The sequence below is a fragment of the Salvelinus alpinus genome, chromosome 18, assembly GCF_045679555.1.
Source record: "Salvelinus alpinus chromosome 18, SLU_Salpinus.1, whole genome shotgun sequence".
Taxonomy (NCBI): domain Eukaryota; kingdom Metazoa; phylum Chordata; class Actinopteri; order Salmoniformes; family Salmonidae; genus Salvelinus; species Salvelinus alpinus.
This window is the reverse complement of record NC_092103.1, coordinates 23,560,553-23,582,290: the sequence shown is the minus strand read 5'-3', so window position 1 is coordinate 23,582,290 and position 21,738 is coordinate 23,560,553. Positions and strand designations below refer to the sequence as shown.

Genomic DNA, 21,738 nt, shown 5'->3' with positions numbered 1-21,738 from the left:
TCCGACTCTGTCAATCACCACATTCTTATCAGCAGACTCAATATCCTTGGTTTTTCAAATGACTGCCTTGCCTGGTTCACCAACTACTTCTCAGACAGAGTTCAGTGTGTCAAATCGGAGGGCCTGTTGTCCGGACCTCTGGCAGTCTCTATGGGGGTGCCACAGGGTTCAATTCTCGGGCCGACTCTCTTCTCTGTATATATCAATGATGTCACTCTTGCTGCTGGTGATTCTTTGATCCACCTCTACGCAGACGTCACCATTCTGTATACATCTGTCCCTTCTTAATACACTGTGTTACCAAAACTCCAAACGAGCTTCAATGCCATACAACACTCCTTCTGTGGCCTCCAACTGCTCTTAAATGCTAGTAAAAACTAAATTCATTGCTCTTCAACCGATTGCTGCCCGCATCTGCCCGCCAGACTAGTATCACTACTCTGGACGGTACTGACTTAGAATATGTGGACAACTACAAATACCTAGGTGTCTGGTTAGACTGTAAACTCTCCTTCCAGACTCACATTAAGCATCTCCAATCCAAAATTACATCTAGAATCGGCTTCTTATTTCACAAAGCTTCCTTCACTCATGCTGCCAAACATACCCTCGTAAAACTGACAATCCTACCGATCCTTGACTTCGGCGATGTCATTTACAAAATAGCCTCCAACACTCTACTCAGCAAATTGGATGTAGTTTATCACAGTACCATCAATTTTGTCACCAAATCCCCATATACTACCCACCATTACGAACTGTATGCTCGTTGGCAGGCCCGCACTACATACCCCTAGCTAAATTGTTAAATTGTAATTATTTCACCACTATGGCCTATTTAGTGCCTTACTTCCCTAATCTTACTACATTTGCACACTGTATATATATTTTTCTATTGTGTTATTGACTGTACGTTTGCTTATCCCATGTGTAACTGTGTTGTTGTTTTGGTCGCACTGCTTTGCTTTATCTTGGCCAGGTCGCAGTTGTAAATGAGAACTTGTTCTCAACTGGCCTACCTGGTTAAATAAAGGTGAAATATATATTTTTTTAAAGACAGGATTGTGTCGAAGCACAGATCTGGGGAAGGGTACCAAAACATTTCTGCAGCATTGAAGGTCCCCAAAAACACAGTGGCCTCCATCACTCTTAATAAATAGAAGAAGTTTGTAACCACCAAGACTCTTCCTAGTGCTGGCCCGATGGTCACTCTGACATAACTCCAGATTTCCTCTGTGGAGATGGGAGAACCTTCCAGAAGGACAACTAATCAGGCCTTTTTGGTAGAGTGGCCAGACGGAAGCCACTCCTCAGTAAAAAGGCACATGACAGCCTGCTTGGAGTTTGCAAAAGGCACCTAAAAGACTCTGACCATGAGAAACAAGATCCTCTGGTCTGATGAAACCAAGATTGAACTCTTTGGCCTGAATTCCAAGCGTCACATCTGGAAGAAACCTGGCACCATCCCCACGGTGAAGCATGGTGGTGGAAGCATCATGCTGTGGGGATGGTTTTTAGTGGCAGGGACTGGGAGACTAGTCAGGATCGAGGGAAAGATGAACAGAGCAAAGTACAGAGATATCCTTGATGAAAACCTGCTCCAGAGCACTCAGTACCTCAGACTGGGGTGAAGGTTCACTTTCCAACAGGACAATGACCCTAAGCACACAGCCAAGACAATGCAGGAGTGGCTTCGGGACAAGTATCTGAATGTCCTTGACTGGCCCAGCCAGAGCCCGGACTTGAAACCCATCTCTGGAGACCTGAAAATACCTGTGCAGTGACGCTCCCCATTCAACCTGATAGAGCTTGAGAGGATCTGCAGCGAAGAATGGGAGAAACTCCCCAAATACAGGTGTGTCAAGCTTGTAGCATCATACCAAGGAGACTCGAGGCTGTAATCCCTGTCAAAGGTGCTTCAACAAAGTACTGAATAAAGGGTCTGAATACTCATGTAAAATGTGATATTTAGTTTTTTTATGTTAAATAAATTTGGGTAACAAAAACACACAAAAAAAATAGTTTTTTTTCTTTGTCATTATGGGGTTGTGTGTGTAGATTGATGAGGGGGAAAAACGATTTAATACATTTTAGAAAAAGGCTGTAATGGAACAAAATGTTGAAAAAGTGAAAAAGTCTGAATACTTTCCCGAATGTTTCCCATGCCAATAAAGTCCTTTGAATTGAATTGGCAGAGAGCGAGGTGAGTTATAGTATATCTTGACATCATAGCTTCTGCATGGCTGGAGGGTGGAGAGTGAGAGGGGGGTCTGATATCTGATACACTGGTATCATAGTTTCTGTTAGGAGAGAGGAAAAGGTCAGATATAGATTCATCAGAGATTCTGCTTGAATGGAGGGAGACCGAGAGAGTGAGGAGGAGGTCAAGTATTTACTGTTAAGAGAGAGAGTCCGGGAGAGAGAAGGGATCAGGGATGTGCTGAGAGTGAGGGATTCCCTTGTGTGTCTAGGTGTGAGAGAGAAAAGCTACTGTACTGTGAGGCTCAGCTGGAGCTTGGCTGGGGAGGAGATCGACACAGAGCAGATGAGGAGAGAAAATACGGGAGAGGAAGAGATGAGAGCGAGGGGCAGTGGAGGATCAAATGGAACGGGTGAGAGTGGAGGAGGGCAGACAAGAAAGCAGGCCTGGGGGCGGCAGATTAGCAAAGGACAGCGGAGGCAGTAGAGGGAGAGAGTGATGAAGGAAGACGCATGCAGAGGAAGGGAGACAGAGTGGTTTAGGTACATATTGTAGACATTAACACTGTAATGAAGTGAGGAGCATAGGATGGGAAAAGACACCGTATGAGAAAGAGTAGACAAATGTATTGAAGCGTATGGTCACATTTCAGCTCACCATTCCCAGACCCTCACCTCCTAAGTAAATTTTGTGGATATTGGTTATAGTGGAGGGTAGATGTAGTGTGAATGGCACTTTAGTGTTTAACAGGGAAATAAGCTATTATGGTCTAGTGCCATCATCTGCAAATAGTGTCTGATTACATTCCTCTCTGTAGACACAGCTCAACATAACTGTTCAATGACGGAGAGACGACAAGGAGAGAATGGGGAGAAATAGATGAGACAGGAACAAATGATGGAATACAGGACGACAGTGATCATGATGACTATATTAACGTGGACCCTGGGCATCGACTGCAGCGAGGGGTTAAATTGCCCAGCCTGACAATACAATAGCTCAATTTACTGTGTGTCTGTGATCATCCTCTGCAATCTTACCTAGTCTGTTCATCGAAAACGCACAGGGAGAGCTAGAAAACAAGTCATTATATTACACAACCATAGGGGGTGAATACGTAGGCTGGCCGCGAATCATAGGTGAATCATTTGAGGCTTAGTGTGAACACATCAGGAACAACACTAACAATACTGCACCAACAAATGTGACAGAGACCTTACATACCACGCTATGGTAGACTCCCACTCACTTAATAAGGAGAGAGTGATGAGAGAGAGAGAGGCACATCGCTACAACACTGTATATAGACATATAACATTTTAAATGTCTATTCTTTTGGAATTTGTGTGAGTAATATTTAATGTTAACTTTTTTTTCATTTCACTTTTGTTTATCCATTTCACTTGCTTTGGCAATGTAAACATATGTAAACGCCCCTTGAATTGAGAGACAGAGAGAGACAGAGAGAGAGCAAGCAACTTAGAAAGAGTATACATTGAAAGATGGAGGAGAAACAACAAGTGAGATGGATGGAGTGAGTGAAAGACTGAGAAGACAGTGACGGAGAGAAACATCAAAAAAGAAAAGAGAGGAGCGAGACAGACAGGCAGGCAGGGAAACAGACAGAGGTGTTCAGTCTATGGGTGTGAGAGACGCCCCAATCAGTAGGGTCCTTGGCCACTTAAGTGCTTTAGCAATCAAATCACTGGCTCTGCTTTAAAACAAATACATGTTGGTTTCAGTCTGAGCCTGCCATCAGTAAAACTATTCATGCTGTTGTTTACAACACTACTAAGGGAGGATGATGGAACAAATAATTATTTGGGTTGTAAATGTTACTTTAGAACGTCTTAAGAGACAAAGGACCTAATGGCAGATGAGACAGACAGCATACACACACGTCAATGCACTAGCACACACATACTTTAGTAATGAGAGCTGCCACTGGACTCACTCAATAACAGCACAGTCTTGGGGCTTTCAGCCAGTAAAGAACGATTGAGGTGGTCTGTCTTAATCATTGGTCATGATACAGTGTGTGCTGACACACCCAAATGCTGCTAAATGGACCCACACACATAAGACACACAGGGATTGTCTACTGTCTGTTGAATCCCACACTCGGTAATCACAGGCTGCCTGTGTGATCGTTTTACAATACATCAAATCTTAATGGTCACATACACGTGTTTAGCAGGTGTTATTGTGAGTGTAGTGAAATGCTTATGCTTCTAGATCTGACAGTGCAGAAGTATCTAACAGGTAATATGTACCAATTCCACAACAAAACCTAATACACACTATCTAGTAAAGGAATGTGATGAGAATATATACAGTTGAAGTCGGAAGTTTACATACACTTAGGTTGGAGTCATTTAAAACTCATTTTTCAACCACTACACACATTTCTTGTTAACAAACTATAGTTTTGGCAAGTCGGTTAGGACATCTACTTTGTGCATGACACAAGTCATTTTTCCAACAATTGTTTACAGACAGATTATTTCACTTATAATTCACTGTATCACAATTCCAGTGGGTCAGAAGTTTACATATACTAAGTTGACTGTGCCTTTAAACAGCTTGGAAAATTCCAGAAAATGATGTCATGGCTTTAGAAGCTTCTGATAGGCTAATTGACATCATTCGAGTAAATTGGAGGTGTACCTGTGGATGTATTTCAAGGCCTACCTTCAAACTCAGTGCCTCTTTGCTTGACATCATGGAAAAATCAAAAGAAATCAGCCAAGACCTCAGAAAAAAAAGTGTAGACCTCCAACAAGTCTAGTTCATCCTTGGGAGCAATTTCCAAACGCCTGAAAGTACCACGTTCATCTGTACAAACAAAAGTACTTAAGTATAAACACCATGGGATCACGCAACCGCCATAGCGCTCAGGAAGGAGACATGTTCTGTCTCCTAAAGATGAACATACTGCGGTGCAAAAAGTGCAAATCAATCCCAGAACAGCAAAGGACCTTGTGAAGATGCTGGAGGAAACAGTTACAAAAGTATCTATATCCACAGTAAAACGAGTCCTATATCGACATAACCTGAAAGGCCGCTCAGCAAGGAAGAAGCCACTGTTCCAAAACAGCCGTAAAAAAGCCAGACTACGGTTTGCAACTGCACATGGGGACAAAGATCATACCTTTTGGAGAAATGTCCTCTGGTCTGATGAAACAAATATAGAACTGTTTGGCCATAAATAACCATCGTTATGTTAAGAGGAAAAAGGGGGATGCTCGCAAGCCGCAGAACACCATCCCAACCGTGACGCACAGTGGTGGCAGCATCATGTTGTGGGGGTGCTTTGCTGCAGGAGGGACTGGTGCACTTCACAAAACAGATGGCATCATGAGAAAAGGAAAATTATGTGGATATATTGAAGCAACATCTCAAAACATCAGTCAGGAAGTTAAAGCTTGGTCTCAAATGGATCTTCCAAATGAACAATGACCCCAAGCAAACTTCCAAAGTTGTGGCAAAATGGCATAAGGAAAACAAAGTCAAGGTATTGGAGTGGCCATCACAAAGCCCTGACCTCAATCCCATAGAAAGTGTGTGGGCAGATCTGAAAAAGTGTGTGCGAGCAAGGAGGCCTACAAACCTGACTCAGTTACACCAGCTCTGTCAGGAGGAATGGGCCAAAATTCACCCATCTTATTGTGGGAAGCTTGTGGAAGGCTACCCGAAACGTTTGACCCAATTTAAACAATTTAAAGGCAATGCTACCAAATACTAATTGAGTGTGTGTAAACTTCTGACCAGCTGGGAATGTCATGAAAAAAATAAAAGCTGAAATAAATCATTCTCTCTACTATTATTCTGACATTTCACATTCTTAAAAGAAAGTGGTGATCCTAACTGACCTAAGACAGGGAATTTTTACTAGGATTAAATGTCAGGAATTGTGAAAAACTGAGTTTAAATGTATTTGGCTAAGGTGTATGTAAACTTCCGACTTCAACTGTAAGTATAAAATATATGGATGAGCAGTGACAGAGCGGCTAAGAATAGATAGTGAAGGACACAGTATATACATATGAGATGAGTAATGCGAGATATGTAAACATTCTAAGTGGCATTATTAAAGTGACTAGTGTTCCATATATTAAAGTGCCCAATGATATCAAGTCTGTAGGTAGACAGCCGCCTCTCTGTGCTAGTGGTGGCTGCTTAACAGTCTGATGGCCTTGAGATAGAAGCTGTTTTTCAATCTCTCTGTCCCAGCTCTGCTGCACCTGTACTGACCTCGCCTTCTGGATGGAAGCAGGGTGAACAGGTAGTGGCTCGGGTGGTTATTGTCCTTGATGATCCATTAATACAGATTAGGTTTCCCCTGTCTGTGATTAATACCCCCTTTAATCTAACTGAGTGACAGCCTCCCTGTCACACAGCAATTCATTTCACTTGCCAGGCCCTTTCTTTACCCTGCGTCTCCTCTGACTGAGATAATCACACAGATGTTCCGTTCCTATGGACCCCTAGGGTTGGGTGTGTGTGTTGTCAGACTGAACCAGCACCTAAAACTAGGCCTAAATACAAGAACATTTGGTGCCTGTGTGTGTGAGACCAGGCTTAATGCATGCTAAACATTAGGAATAGGCCCTATGAGTCACACATACATTATTCTAAAATTGATTAAATAAAATAAAACCTATTATTAATCTACACACAACACCCCATAATGACAAAGCTAAAACAGGTTTTTCCAAATGTATTAAAAATACAAAAATGAAATATTACATTGACATAAGTATTCAGACCCTTTGGTTTAAGATTCGAAATTGAGCTCAGCTGCATGCTGTTTCCATTGATCATCCTTGAGATGTTTCTCCAACTTGATTGGAGTCCACTGGTGTTAAATTCAATTGATTGGACATGATTTGGAAAGGCACACAACTGTCTAGATAAGGTCCCACAGTTGACAGTGCAAGCCAGAGCAAAAACCGAGCTACAAGGTCGAAGGAATTGTCCGTAGAGAGAGTGCCGAGACAGGATTGTGTTGAGGCACAGATCTGTAGCATTGAAGGTCCCAAAGAACAGAGCAGCCTCCATCAGTCTTAAAACTTCTTATGGCTGGGGGCAGTATTGAGTAGCTTGGATGAATAAGGTGCCCAGAGTAAACTGCCTGCTACTCAGTCCCATAAGATAAGATATGCATATTATTAGTAGATTTGGATAGAAAACACTCTGAAGTTTCTAAAACTGTTTGAATGATGTCTGTGAGTATAACAGAACTCATATGGCAGGCAAAAACCTGAGAAAAAAATCCACCCAGGAAGTGGGAAATCTGAGGTTTGTAGGTTTGCCTATCCAATATACAGTGTCTATGGGGTCATATTGCACTTCCCAAGGCTTCCACTAGATGTCAACAGTCTTTAGAACCTTGTTAAAGCTTCTACTGTGAGGATGAGGGAATAAGAGCTGATTGAGTCAGGTGTCTGGCAGAGTGCCACGAGCTCACTCAGGCGTGCCCCCGTGAGAGTTAGCTGCGTTCCGTCGCATTTCTACAGATAAGAAAATTCTCCGGTTGAAACATTATTGAAGATTTATGTTAAAAACATCCTAAAGATTGATTCTATACATCGTTTGACATGTTTCTACGAACTGTAATGGAATTTTTTGACTTTTCGTCTGGCCTGCGCCTCATCAATTTGGATTTTGTAACTAACGCGCAAACAAAAAGGTGGTATTTGGACATAAATTATGGACGTTATCGAACAAAACAAATATTTATTGTGGAACTGGGATTCCTGGGAGTGCATTCTGACGAAGATCATCAAAGGTAAGTGAATATTTATAATGCTATTTCTGACTTCTGTTGACTCCACAACATGGCGGATATCTGTATGGCATGTTTTGGTGGCTGAGCGCTGTACTCAGATTATAGCATGGTGTGCTTTTTCTGTAAAGTTTTTTTGAAATCTAACACAGCGGTTGCATTAAGGAGAAGTTTATCTAAAGTTCCATGAATAACACTTGTATCTTTTATTAATGTTTATTATGAGTATTTCTGTAAATTGATGTGTCTCTGCAAAATCACCGGATGTTTTGGAGGCAAAACATTACTGAACATAATGTGCCAATGTAAACTGAGATTTTTGGATATAAATATGAACTTTATCGAACAAAACATACATGTATTGTGTAACATGAAGTCCTATGAGTGTCATCTGATGAAGATCATCAAAGGTTAGTGATACATTTTATCTCTATTTCTGCTTTTTGTGACTCCTCTCTTTGGCTGGAAAAAGGACTGTGGTTTTCTGTGACTAGGTACTGACCTAACATAATCAGATGGTGTGCTTTCATCGTAAAGCCTTTTTGAAATCGGACACCATGGTGGGATTAACAACAAGTTTATCTTTAAAATGGTGTAAAATACTTGAATGTTTGAGGAATTTTAATTATGAGATTTCTGTTGTTTGAATTTGGCGCCCTGCACTTTCACTGGCTGTTGTCAAGTCGATGCCGTTAACGGGATCTCAGCCATAAGAAGTTAAATGGAAGAAGTTTGGAACCACCAAGACTCTTCCTAAAGCTGGCCACCCAGCCAAACTGAGCAATTGAGGGAGAAGGGCCTTAGTCAGGGAGGTGACCAAGAACCCAATGGTCACTCTGACAGAGCTCCAGAGTTCCTCTGTGGAGATGGGAGAAAGAACCTTCCAGAAGGACAACCATCTCTGCAGCACTCCACCAATCAGGCCTTTATGGTAGAGTGGCCAGACGGGAAGCCACTCCTCAGTAAAAGGCACATGACAGCCTGCTTGGAGTTTGCCAAAAGATACCTAAAGATTCTCAAGACCATGAAAAACAAGATTCTCTGGTCTGATGAAATCAAGATTGAACTCTTTGGCCTGAATGCCAAGCGTCACGTCTGGAGGAAACCTGGCACCATTCCTACGGTGAAGCATGGTGGTGGCAGCATCATGCTGTGGGGATGTTTTTCAGCAGCAGCGACTGGGAGACTAGTCAGGATCAATGGAAAGATGAACGGAGAAAAGTACAGAGAGATCCTTGATGAAAACCTGCTCCAGAGCGGACCTCAGACTGGGGCGAAGGTTCACCTTCCAACAGGAAGCACACAGCCAAGACAACGCAGGAGTGGCTTTGGGACCCGTCTCTGAATTAGAGGTCGACCGATTATGATTTTTCAACGCCGATACCGATACCGATTATTGGAGGACCAAAAAAAAGCCGATACCGATTAATCGGACGATTCTTTTCTCTATTTGTAATAATGACAATTACAACAATACTGAATGAACACTTACTTTAACTTAATATAATACCTCACTAAAATCAATTTAGCCTCAAATAAATAATGAAACATGTTCAATTTGGTTTAAATCATGCAAAAAAAGGGTTGGAGAAGAAAGTAAAAGTGCAATATGTGCCATGTAAGAAAGCTAACGTTTAAGTTCCTTGCTCAGAACATGAGAACATATGAAAGCTGGTGGTTCCTTTTAACATGAGTCTTCAATATTCCCAGGTAAGAAGTTTTAGGTTGTAGTTATTATAGGAATTATAGGACTATTTCTCTCTATATGATTTGTATTTCATATACCTTTGACTATTGGATGTTCTTATAGGCACTTTAGTATTGCCAGTGTAACAGCATAGCTTCCGCCCCTCTCCTCGCCCCTACCTGGGCTCGAACCAGGAACACATCGACAACAGCCACCCTCGAAGCAGCATTACCCATGCAGAGCAAGGGGAACAACTACTCCAAGTCTCAGAGCGAGTGACGTTTGAAACGCTATTAGCGCGCACCCCGCTAACTAGCTAGCCATTTCACATCGGTTACACCAGCCTAATCTCGAGAGTTGATAGGCTTGAAGTCATAAACAGCTCAATGCTTGAAACATTGCGAAGAGCTGCTGGCAAAATGCACGAAAGTGCTGTTTGAATGAATGCTTACGAGCCTGCTGGTGCCTACCATCGCTCAGTCAGACTGCTCTATCAAATCAGAGACTTAATTATAACATAGTAACACACAGAAAAACGAGCTTTTGGTCATTAAAATGGTCAAATCCGGTAACTACCATTTCGAAAACAAAACGTTTATTCTTTCAGTGAAATACGGAACCGTTCCGTATCTTATCTAACGGATGGCACCTAAATATTGCTGTTACATTGTACAACCTTCAATGTTATGTCATAATTATGTACAATTCTGGCAAATTAATTACGGCCTTTGTTAGGAATAAATGGACTTCACACAGTTCGCAATGAGCCAGGCAGCCCAAACTGCTGCATATACCCTGACTGCTTGCACGGAATGCAAGAGAAATGACACAATTTCCCTAGTTATAAGAAATTCATGTTAGCAGGCAATATTAACTCAATATGCAGGTCTAAAAATATATACTTGTGTATTGATTGTAAAGAAAGGCATTTATGCTTATGGTTAGGTACACATTGGTGCAACGACAGTGCTTTTTTCGCAAATGCGCTTGTTAAATCATCACCCGTTTGTCGAAGTAGGCTGTGATTCAATGAGAAATTAACAGGCACCGCATCGATTATATGCAACGCAGTACACGCTAGATAAACTAGTAATATCATCAACCATGTGTAGTTAACTAGTGATTATGTTAATATTGATTGTTTTTTATAAGATAAGTTTAATGCTAGCTAGCAACTTACCTTGGCTTCTTGCTGCCCTCGCGTAACAGGTAGTCAGCCTGCCACGCAGGCTCCTCGTGGAGTGCAATGTAAGGCAGGTGGTTAGAGCGTTGGACTAGTAACCGGAAGGTTGCAAAAACGAATCCCCGAGCTGACAAGGTAAAAATCTGTCGTTTTGCCCCTGAACAAGGCAGTTAACCCACCGTTCCTAGGCCGTCATTGAAAATAAGAATGTGTTCTTAACTGACTTGCCTAGTTAATAAAGGTGTAAAAAAACTAAACAAAACTTAAAATAAATAAATAAATAGGCAAATCAGTGTCCAAAAATACCGATTGTTATGAAAACTTGAAATCGGCTCTAATTAATCAGCCATTCCGATTAATCGGTCGACCTCTACTCTGAATATCCTTGAGTGGCCCAGCCAGAGCCCGGACTTGAACCCAATCGAACATCTCTGGAGAGACCAGAAAATTGCTGTGCAGTGACCCTCCCCATCTAACCTGACAGAGTTAGAGTGGATCTGCAGAGAAGAATGGGAGAAACTCCCCAAATACAGGTGTGCCAAGCTTGTAGCGTCATACCCAAGAAGAGTCGAGGCTGTAATCGCCGCCAAAGGTGCTTCAACAAAGTACTGAGTAAAGCGTCTGAATACAAAAAAAAAAAAAAACATTCCCCCCCCAAAAATCTAAAAACATGTTTTTGCTTTGTCATTATGGGGTAATTGTGTGTAGATTGATGAGACAAAAAAATGATTTAATACATTTTAGAGAAAGGCTGTAAGGTAACAAAATGTAGAAAAAGTCAAGGGGTCTATATACTTTCCGAACGCACTTCATATTTCCATTATGGGCTAAGCCATTGTGAGAAATACAACTGTGGTTTACTGTATCCAATTTGTTCCTACACCCTTCCTGGAAGCTCTCCCCTCCCTCCCTCCCACGGCTCGTCTGACCTCCAGCAAAAAGGCAAAGTGTGCATGTGTATTTGATTGAGCGATGTCTTTCCTAGTCCGCCAGCTGCCCTTCCAGCGAGCAGAGCCATATTACCAGAGAGAGAAAGATAGAGAAAGAGAGGGAGAGAGCGAGAGAGACCAGTAATGACATTGAGCCTGAGGTGGGTGAGGACGGTGAGGTGATTGAGCTTGCTGACCTGCTGATCATCAGAAGACGGGGCCCTCTCTACGTCCTTTAACATATCAGGTGCATGAATAGAGAAGCAAACTGAAGTGAAGAGAGAATTCAGCAGCTCTTGGAGGACAGTGGAAGTTGTTAAAAATGCAGTAGCCTTCGGAACGTGTTGGTTTTAACAAGCATTTTTATCAGCTTCCACTGTCCTCAAAGAGTTGCTGGACTTCTTCCCTACTGAGACAGCAAGCCAGCACACAGACAGGCTGACTAGTACAGGCCATTCACACGTCAGTCTTTGTTCCCTTTATATTTATCATTCAGGTGCACAAACTACAGTAGGACACTTCAGCTTACCAACTTTTATAATATAAAACCATATACACTGAGTATACAAAACATTAGGAACACCTGCTCTTTCCATGACAGACTCACCAGGTGAAAGCTATGATCCCGTATTGATTTCACCTGTTAAATCCACTTCAATCAGTGTAGATGAAGGGGACAGGTTAAAGAAGGATTTTTAAGCTTGAGACATGGATTGTGTATTTGTGCCATTCAGAGGGTGAATGTGCAAGACAAAAGATTTAAGTGCCTTTGAACAGGGTATGGCAGTAGGTGCCAGGTGTACCGGTTTGAGTGTGTCAAGAACTGCAATGTTGCTGGGTTTTTCATGCTCAACAGTGTAGCAAGAGTATCAAGAATGGTCCACCACCCAAAGAACATCCAGTCAACTTGACACAACTGTTGGAAGCATTGGAGTCAACATGGAACAGCAACGTATTCGACACCTTGTAGAGCCCATGCTCTGACAAATTAAGGCTGTTCTGAGGGAAAAAGAGGGTGCAACTCAATATTAGGAAGGTGTTCCTAATGTTTTGTACACTCATACCCTGACTACAACGCTCGCGTCGCGTACGCACGTTGAAAAACACATTTAGAAATCTATATTATTCAATTATTGCACCCACACTGCTCGCTCGCGCCAACGAGCATCTGTGTTGTCAAGGGCTAAAATAGAAGTCAGTTCTATTTGTGACGCAGATCACGCTGCAAGTCCTGCCTCTCCCATCTCCTGATTGGTTTATAGAAGCAGGTACCCACGTGCCAACTCCTCATTGGTTATACCCATGTGGGTGACTGAAAGACGAATGAGGTCGGTGGCAGTAATGCACCTAATTTATGAAAGTTGCCAATCGCAATATAAAGTCCAGAGAAGAAAAAGCCTGGAAGAAGGAGAGATAACTAGAAACGATTCGGTTGACCGTTTTATGTGTGGATTAATTGTCGGAGTAGAGGACCTTGTGGATTTCAGGTTAAATAACAATTCAATGTTTATATCCCAGGACAAATTAGCTAGCAACAGCAAGCTAGCTAAATAGGACAAATTAGCTAGCAAGTGCAAACTAGCTAGCTAAATTGCCATAAATGTTTAATGCTTTTCGACCTCTCCCCAAATTAATGTAATTGGTTCAGAGTTTGTTTTGATATTTTAACCTGTGTGTCGTGATTGCGTTTGGTGTGGGGGGACAAAATTAATTTATGCACGATGGCGCATGCACGCAGCCAGTTTGGGTTCCATGTCAGTGTATGCCATTTACATTTTTTATTGAAAGTGACATCCAGTAGTGGTTTTATACATCATTTTGGGGTATTGAACAGCTCCAGGATTGACTAAACCCACAACTCAGATGTTGCAAGTAGCATTCTCTACGAACTGAGCCACACAGGGCAATTGAGGGGTATTCCAAAAAAGCTTTTAGGTAAAGTAAAATAAGACGTTCCTTAATATGTAAAGTGCAGCCACATTGGGACATTAAATAGCTAGCTACCTTGTTTAGCCTCCAGCTCCTCCAGGGTGAGTGTGGGTCTCTTCTCTTCGGGGGCAGGGACCTCTCTGACCACCATCTTCGCCCCATCTAGGAGGGCCTCCAGACCCTTCTCCCCCAGCAACTTGTCCAGGTCATCGTCCGAGTCATCGTCCAGCCGCACACGGTTCTTCTCCAGCGGCAGCATGTCGTTTTCTTTGGCTTTGATGGCAAAGCAGATCGGCGCAAAGGACGCTGGCAAGGAAGGCAGAGGTGAAAGAGAGAGGAAGGGACGTTTGATTAAAGCGAGCTGTCGTTTGAGATGAAAATGTGTTAGAGGTAACAGTCACTCCTTTTTCCATATACCATTAACCTTCCCCAGGCAGACAGAGTGACTATCTACAGCTGGGGGTTTAATGTCATTACCATGGGCCAGACATGAACCTCAGCCAGCCAGACTGCTTTATGAACAGCCTGTAGCCACTTAATCTTGACTGCCATTTACTAGCTGATAGCTCCAAATTAAGCCACACACACACACACACACAACCAACCAACCAACCAGCCAACCTCACACGCACGCTTGCCACCCCCACGAGCACAAACAAACTGTGCCTCCCTGTGTATGTTGCGTGTGTGTGTGTGTATGAGCATTGCGCGTGCGTGTGTATATATGTGTGTGTGTGTTGCGGGTGCGTGTGTAAGCACTTGTGCATCTGTGTCCACGTCTTCATCACGCCTTACCTTTTATTAGCTTGCCCTCCATCAATTTGTCAGAGGGACAGTTACCCACGCTGCCGCCATCAGTCTCCCCCTCTGCTGGGCCCACGCTGTCTGACGGAGAGCCACACTACAGGACGGAGGAACGGAGAGAGAGCGAGAGAGAGAGAGAGAGAGAGAGAGAGAGAGAGAGGAGGATAAAGACAGAGAGAGGTTCAGATTTCTTTCCTCAGGGCCTGTGGGTGAGACTGGGAGGCAGCTTGAGAGCCCCATCCTCTTAAACAATAGAACATTCTGCAGCACCCGGCCTCACCCTACTAGACTCGGGTGATCTGGTGCTTCTGTCCCCAACCAAGGAGGGCCTACAGGAGCACCTAGATCTTCTGCACAGATTCTGTCAGACCTGGGCCATGACAGTAAAACTCAGTAAGACAAAAATAATGGTGTTCCAAAAAAGATCCAGTTGCCAGGACCATGAATACACTGTTGCCCTAGAAAAACCTATACCTACCTCGGCCTAAACATCAGCACCGATGTGACATTTTTGGTCGACACCGATATCCGATATTTGCCTTGCCAAAAAAACTGATACCAATAACCGATATTTAACATTTTAGCGGCCTTTTAAGCATTCTAGTACAGTTAAATACTTAACACACAAACACACCTGGATGCAGCGGTCTAAGGCACTGCACCTCAGTGCAAGAGGCTTCACTACAGTCCCTGGTTCAAATCTAGGCTGTATCACATCCGGCTGTGATTGGGAGTCCCATAGGGCGGCGCACAATTGGTCCAGCATCGTCCAAGCCGTCATTGTAAATAAGAATTTGTTCTTATTAACTGACTTGCCGTGTTATATAAAGGTCACACACACACACACAAAAGTTATTTTGTTGGCATTTACGTATGTCCCCATTACCAGTAAAACATCATCAAAACATATTTCTTTCACTTACTTGCTGTGCTGTTTCGTTGTTCATTTGTTCAGTCATTTCATTCTCAACCAGGATTTCTATGGAATGCCGTTTGGGTCTATGCATGTCAAAAAAGATACACGTGAAATAACACTATTTGACGTATCAAATAAGCTTGTTGACCAATCAGGACCTGAATATGACTGCACGTTACATAATAATTTAACGTGTTCATACATGTTTTACGTAGTTATTACACATTGACTACACTATCACTCGTATTTCATATGTCACAATGATTCATCGATACGTATGATATGATGCTGGTAAAGTTGTCTCACACACATACAGTGCTGGTCATAAAAAAAGCTAGATACCTTATGGATGCAAACAATGTTCTTCCCCAAAAACATAGAAAATCGACAATCTGTTTCAGTAGCTATAGTTTGCTAGCTAACTATATACAGTAGGGGAAAAAAGTATTTAGTCAGCCACCAATTGTGCAAGTTCTCCCACTTAAAAAGATGAGAGGCCTGTAATTTTCGTCATAGGTACACTTCAACTATGACAGACAAAATGAGAAAAAAAAAAATCCAGAAAATCACATTGTAGGATTTTTAATGAATTTATTTGCAAATTATGGTGGAAAATAAGTAAAAATGCCGATGTGGCATTTTCCGATGTGTTCACCGATGGTGCATCCCTAATCAGCACCACATTTAACTTCCACAAAGCTATGAACGATCTGAGAAACAAGGCAAGAAGGGCCTTATAAGCCATCAAAAGGAAAATACAATTTGACATCCAAATTTGGATCTGGCTGAAAATACTTCATATCAGTTATAGAACCCAATGCCCTCTATGGTTGTGAGGTCTGGGGTCGGCTCAATACCAAAAATTCACAAAATGGGGCAAACACCAAACTGAGACTGCATGCAGAATTTGACAAAAAACAATCTGTGTACAACATAAAACACCAAATAATGCATGCAGAGCAGAATTAGGATGATTCCCGCTAATTATCAAAATCCAGAAAAGAGCAATTAAAATCTACAACCACCTAAAAAGAAGTGATTATCAAACCTTCCATAACAAATCCCACACCTGCAGAGAGATGAATCTCAGCCAGCTGTTACAGGGACTCTGTTCACAAACAAACCCCACAATGCTCCAGGACAGCATCCAAATTTGACACAACCAAATCATGAGAAAACAAAAAGATATTTAACTTGACACATTGGAAAGAATAATAAAAGAAAGTGCACAAACTGTAATGCTAGTTGGCCCTAAACAGAGTACACAGTAGCAGAATACCTGAACACTGTGACTGACCCCAAATTAAGGAAAGCTTTGACTATGTACAGACTCAATTTGAAAACAAACTCCCATAGCTATTAGGTGAAATACCACATTGTGCCACCACAGCAGCAAGATTTGTTGACCTGTTGTCACAAAAAAAGGGCAACCAGTGAAGAACAAACATCATTCTAAATAAAACCTAAATGTATCTGTTTATTTTCCATTTCATACTTCAACTATTTGCACATTGTTTCATCACTGAACATAGTCAATAATATAGCATTTTAAATGTCTATATTCCTTTAAAACTTTACTGTTCGAGTATTTCAATTGTTTATTTCCCTTTTGTTTATTGTCTATTCCAATGCTTTGGAAATGAAAACATGTTTCCCATGCCAATGAAGCCCTTTGAATTGAGATGGAGTTAATTTAAGAACAAAGTGTTCAGAGTTGTCCTAAGAATTTAAAATTAGAACATGCCAGATACAATACTGTACCTTTTTAGAGCTCATCAACTAGTGAAGTGAAAATGATTTAGAACTTACAAGGGTGGTGCTTTTGATATTTCATCGAAATCCATTTGTCTGTTTCTGCATTGTACTTTTATGACGCTTTGTGCTAAGGCTAAGTGATGTCAGCATGCTATTTGCTTTGTTTGGGATTGGGTTTAAAAGTTGACAGTCAAAAATAGATGCAAGTGAGGCACAGTGAGGGTTGGTTGCAGGCTGAACGGTAAGGGAAAGCCATTTCACACTACGTAGGGCCGATCACTCCTCTCCCCCACTCTCTGTCGGCCTGGTTCTCATTGGAATGCTCTGTCCACTCTGTGCACCGTTTACTACGGGACACTGATGGAGGGGTTTAATCATAGCAACATACAGTGGTGGAGGGACCAGTGGACAGCCAGTTCGACATGGCCCAGTCAGAGTGGGGAGAACACATGCTTCATGTCTCCTCCTCTGAATACAGTCCCTAAGTCTGACCATGACAGCTCAGTATTTTTTTTAAATTTAACCTTTATTTAACTAGGCAAGTCAGTTTAGAACAAATTCATATTTACAATGACGGCCTACCAAATGGCAAAAGGCCTCCTGAGGGGACGAGGGCTGGGATTAAAAATAAATTTAAAATATAAATATAGGACAAAACACATATCACGACAAGAGAAACAATACAACACTACATAAAGAGAGACCTAAGACAACATAGCAAGGCAGCAACAACATGGCACAAACATTGGGCACAGACAACAGCACAAGGGACAGGAAGGTAGAGATAACAATACAGAGACAGAGGAGGAAAGGGACTAGCCTGAGCACCAAATCGGAGAACATGTTGTATGTTAGCGAATAGTCATCACTAGCTTGCTAGTAGGTATATGAAAGGAAGAGTCTGGACTTCAGGCTAGCCGTTAAGAGACAAGAAAACAATATGCAGGCTATTTTCTCCCACATCTCCTTACATGAGTATAGACTAGACAATCATAATCCTACTTCATATTTTATGCATGATGTCATGATTGGTGGGCAATAGGTCTGACAAGGCTGCCATTGTAGCTGACAGCCTAGGCCTCAACTACCTGGAAGAACTTTGCAGCAAGCGTTTCTGATTAATAACCATTGCCATGATAGTGGCTGTTAACATTTAAATAAAACAGCCCTGAAATAAAACATAGGCTGAAAAGAATTTGCACGTCATCTCGTAAGAAAAGACATGCAAGACTCACAGAAACAGAAACATCCAAAGTCACACATTCTGATTTGGCACTATATCATACTTTGACTGAAAACGATGATTTATTGAGTTACATCATTGTGGAACATCATGGGTAGGCTTTGGCCATCGTCTCTCAGCTCGAAAAAGTGGATTTCTACTGGTGTGGGCGTTTAATGTCACTGTCTGGCAAGTCCTGATGGACTTCTGGTGCTTTCAAGACAACTGGGAACTCAGGAAAAAAACGAGGTCAAATCATGACGTTTGTGATGTTCAAGTCAGAGTTCTAGAAAGATACCAGAGTTTCTGACTTGGAATTCCGATTTGGATGACCGTTCAAAACTATTTTTCCCCAGTCTGAGATGATTTTTTTCAGAGTTCCCAGTTATGTTGAATGCACTGAAGTCAGAAGTCAGAGATTTCTAAGTTCCCAATTGTCCATGTAAGTCAGTACTGACTTACCATACCTCATTAACAGGGGCCTGAGGTGAGAAAAAAAGAGATACGGGATCTGAATGCATCAAACATCATATGTCATCACACAGTGTCTAAGAGAGGTGGTGCTACTACTTCAACTAAGGAACTGGGACACAACAAAAAAAAAGGAAAGAGAAAAGAAAAGGAAAGCTAAAGAAAGGAGAGAGAATTAACTGAACCACTTGTGTTCAGGGACGCGGAGGTGTTCCCCCTCGTCTTGGCCCTTCAAAGGCTCTCTCACGTACCGGCAGAGGAGAGTCACACAGATGCAGGCACAAATCAAGAACAATGGTTTCTGCCACGAGACTAACCGAGCTTTAAAGTCAGGCGGGAGAACGAATGGCTTAAGGAAGGTGATGAATTGACCTCCGTCACTGGAGGGGAGAGAGAGAGAGGAAGGGAGGGAGGGGGAAGGGAGAGAAGGAGTGGGCATAGTACTCACTCCTGTGGATCAGAGACTTTACAGTATGAAAGGATGCAGTAGAGGTGTAGAGTGGAGGAGAGGAGGGAGAAGGATAGAGTCTGGAAGAGGGTAAAACAAAGCAAGTCAGGCACTATTCTCTCTACTGAAAATGTCTATTCGGAGAAGCAGCTTGAAAGGACATTTCCCTTGAATTTGACAAAGCAGTAGTGGGGGAAATATCTGTGAAATATTGATGAATCAGGTTCCCACTACTCTCCCCACCACTGTGTCACTTGGGTCCTTTGATGGAGGCTGGAGCTGGAGGGAGGACAGGCAGGGACAGAGGCAGCCATGCAATGTGGTTGGCCCTGGGGTGGGACACCACTGCCAGAGAGAGTGGACATCCGCAACCCAGCAAGGAGGCACCAAAGTCAGGCCTGCAGCCCCAGCAGCTGGTGGAGACAGGAGGGGAGGGACTGCGACAGCCAAAAGCTAACTAAGGATGACACATCATGAGTAGCCTGTAAACAAGGCCCTAAACTGTAGACACCAGTGGTGCATCATGAAAAAGGTAGGTGTGTGTGTGTGTGTGTGTGTGTGTGTGTGTGTGTGTGCATGAGAGGAAGTGTGTGAGTGTGTCTGTACAGTATGTGTTTGTTTGTGTGTGTGGATTGTTTTTAACAGCATTAGGTTAGCCCTAGCTTTAAAGTGAAGCTCACACACACAGCAGTAGTTGATCATGTATTCTATCTGCTCATCAAGCCAGTAGTGACACACAACCACAAAACAACACTACAGAACACTGCAATAAAAGTGGGAGAAAGAGAGTTTAAAATGTTCCCATCTAAAATGTGTTTCACCGTGTAGAACAAGGCTTTGAGGGAGAGCTACAAGCTATAATAAGGCTAATCTTATTCAGCAGGAACCAGCTGAAGTCCCAGAAGCCAAGCTGTCCCTGGAGAGATACTCTACAACAGAACTACATCGCTCTCTCTCTGCTCTCACTCTAGCTAGCCCTCCAAAAAACTCCCTGCTGCCTGCATCCACCTCTGGTTCCATTATCAGGTATTTTCTGCTGTAACTTAACTGCCTCAAAATTGTTAATATTCCAGTGATCATTGGGAACCCTGGACCCAGTCAGTAATCGAACTATGGATATTGCAGAACGTGTACGTGTGTGTGTTTGTGTAAGTTTAGGTGTGTGTGTGCGCGCATGAGTGTTTGTGTGTGTGTGTGTGCGTGCACATGTGACAAGGCAAATGTGTTTCCTTCTGGTTCATTGGTGAAATTGTCAGCAAAACACAAACAACTTAGAACACTGGGGAGATGTTTAATCTTTTTTTTTCACTGTCTCTCTTTCTTCAATCTGTTTGGACTGAAAGCGAATGTAGCAATCACGCCTAAGGTCAAATTGTTTTTAATGAATAGTCAAAATGGGAGCTTTCATTTACAAAGTCAAAAGAGCACCTTAAAGATTGGCAGCATCTGCCAAACACTCGGGTGCTCAGGCTAGGGAGAACGGAGCAGAGCTGTGGATTTAGCATTATATTCAGACACAAGCTGCTCCAGCCAACTGTTAGAATGAACATATTCTATATTCATAGTTAGTACTGAGAGGAGAACACCTATTTCATGCACCTTACAAGCAGGGTGATGTGAAGTATGTAATTGTGTAGTACCCAGACACGCACAGGGTGATGTGAAGTATGTAATTGTGTAGTACCCAGACACGCACAGGGTGATGTGAAGTATGTAATTGTGTAGTACCCAGACACGCACAGGGTGATGTGAAGTATGTAATTGTGTAGTACCCAGACACGCACAGGGTGATGTGAAGTATGTAATTGTGTAGTACCCAGACACGCACAGGGTGCATTTGGAACATTCTTGTAGTTCCCCTTGCTTTAATTCAAGCTATAATAACATTATATTCATTTTATGAGTCACTTATACCTGGCTCATATTGTAGAACAATTCTCTGCAACTTTTTCATAAATAATAGGAGATCTGTTGAAGAAGTCTGGAGGCCCACAGATGCTTCCCACTTTTCATTAAGCTCCAGCCAAAAGCCCATCATTTTAGTAAAACACTGAGATTGCTGCCAAACCTCTGCTGGGTTGAAGCAGCAGCTATCTCGACCATCAGCGCAAGCAACAGAAAAACAATATTGATGATTATAGCTTAGTGCCGACATGGCAGCAGGCGGAGTGATTACACCACCGAGGAGCGAGGATCAACAATGAGAAGAAAACACACAACCATTAAATTGATGGGAGCAACCGCCACACAAAACTAAGGCTGCGCTACAGACAATCATCATCCCAGCTAAACGAGGTCACAGAACAAGACTAATTTATATAGTAGTGGAACTGGTGGCTGGTGCTGTCAAGACCAATCTGACAAGCCACAGAGGCAGGGCCACAACAAGCCCAATCACTGGCTGAT

The 21,738-nt window shown here is 42.5% G+C and overlaps 1 protein-coding gene across 5 annotated transcripts in view; it reads right to left on the bottom strand.

Moving 5' to 3' along the window:
* LOC139544041 (splicing factor, suppressor of white-apricot homolog) overlaps positions 1-21,738 on the bottom strand; it is a 127,717-nt gene that overhangs the window by 51,966 nt on the left and 54,013 nt on the right. For all 5 annotated transcript variants that reach the window (XR_011668795.1, XM_071350724.1, XM_071350726.1 and 2 more), the window contains 2 exons: positions 14,512-14,617; positions 13,792-14,022 (listed from right to left, as the gene is read on the bottom strand). Coding sequence is in view for 4 of the 5 variants with exons in the window: in XM_071350724.1 (XP_071206825.1) it covers positions 13,792-14,022; positions 14,512-14,617 (337 nt within the window). In the remaining variant the exon portion in view is untranslated. The remainder of the gene's footprint in view (positions 1-13,791; positions 14,023-14,511; positions 14,618-21,738) is intronic.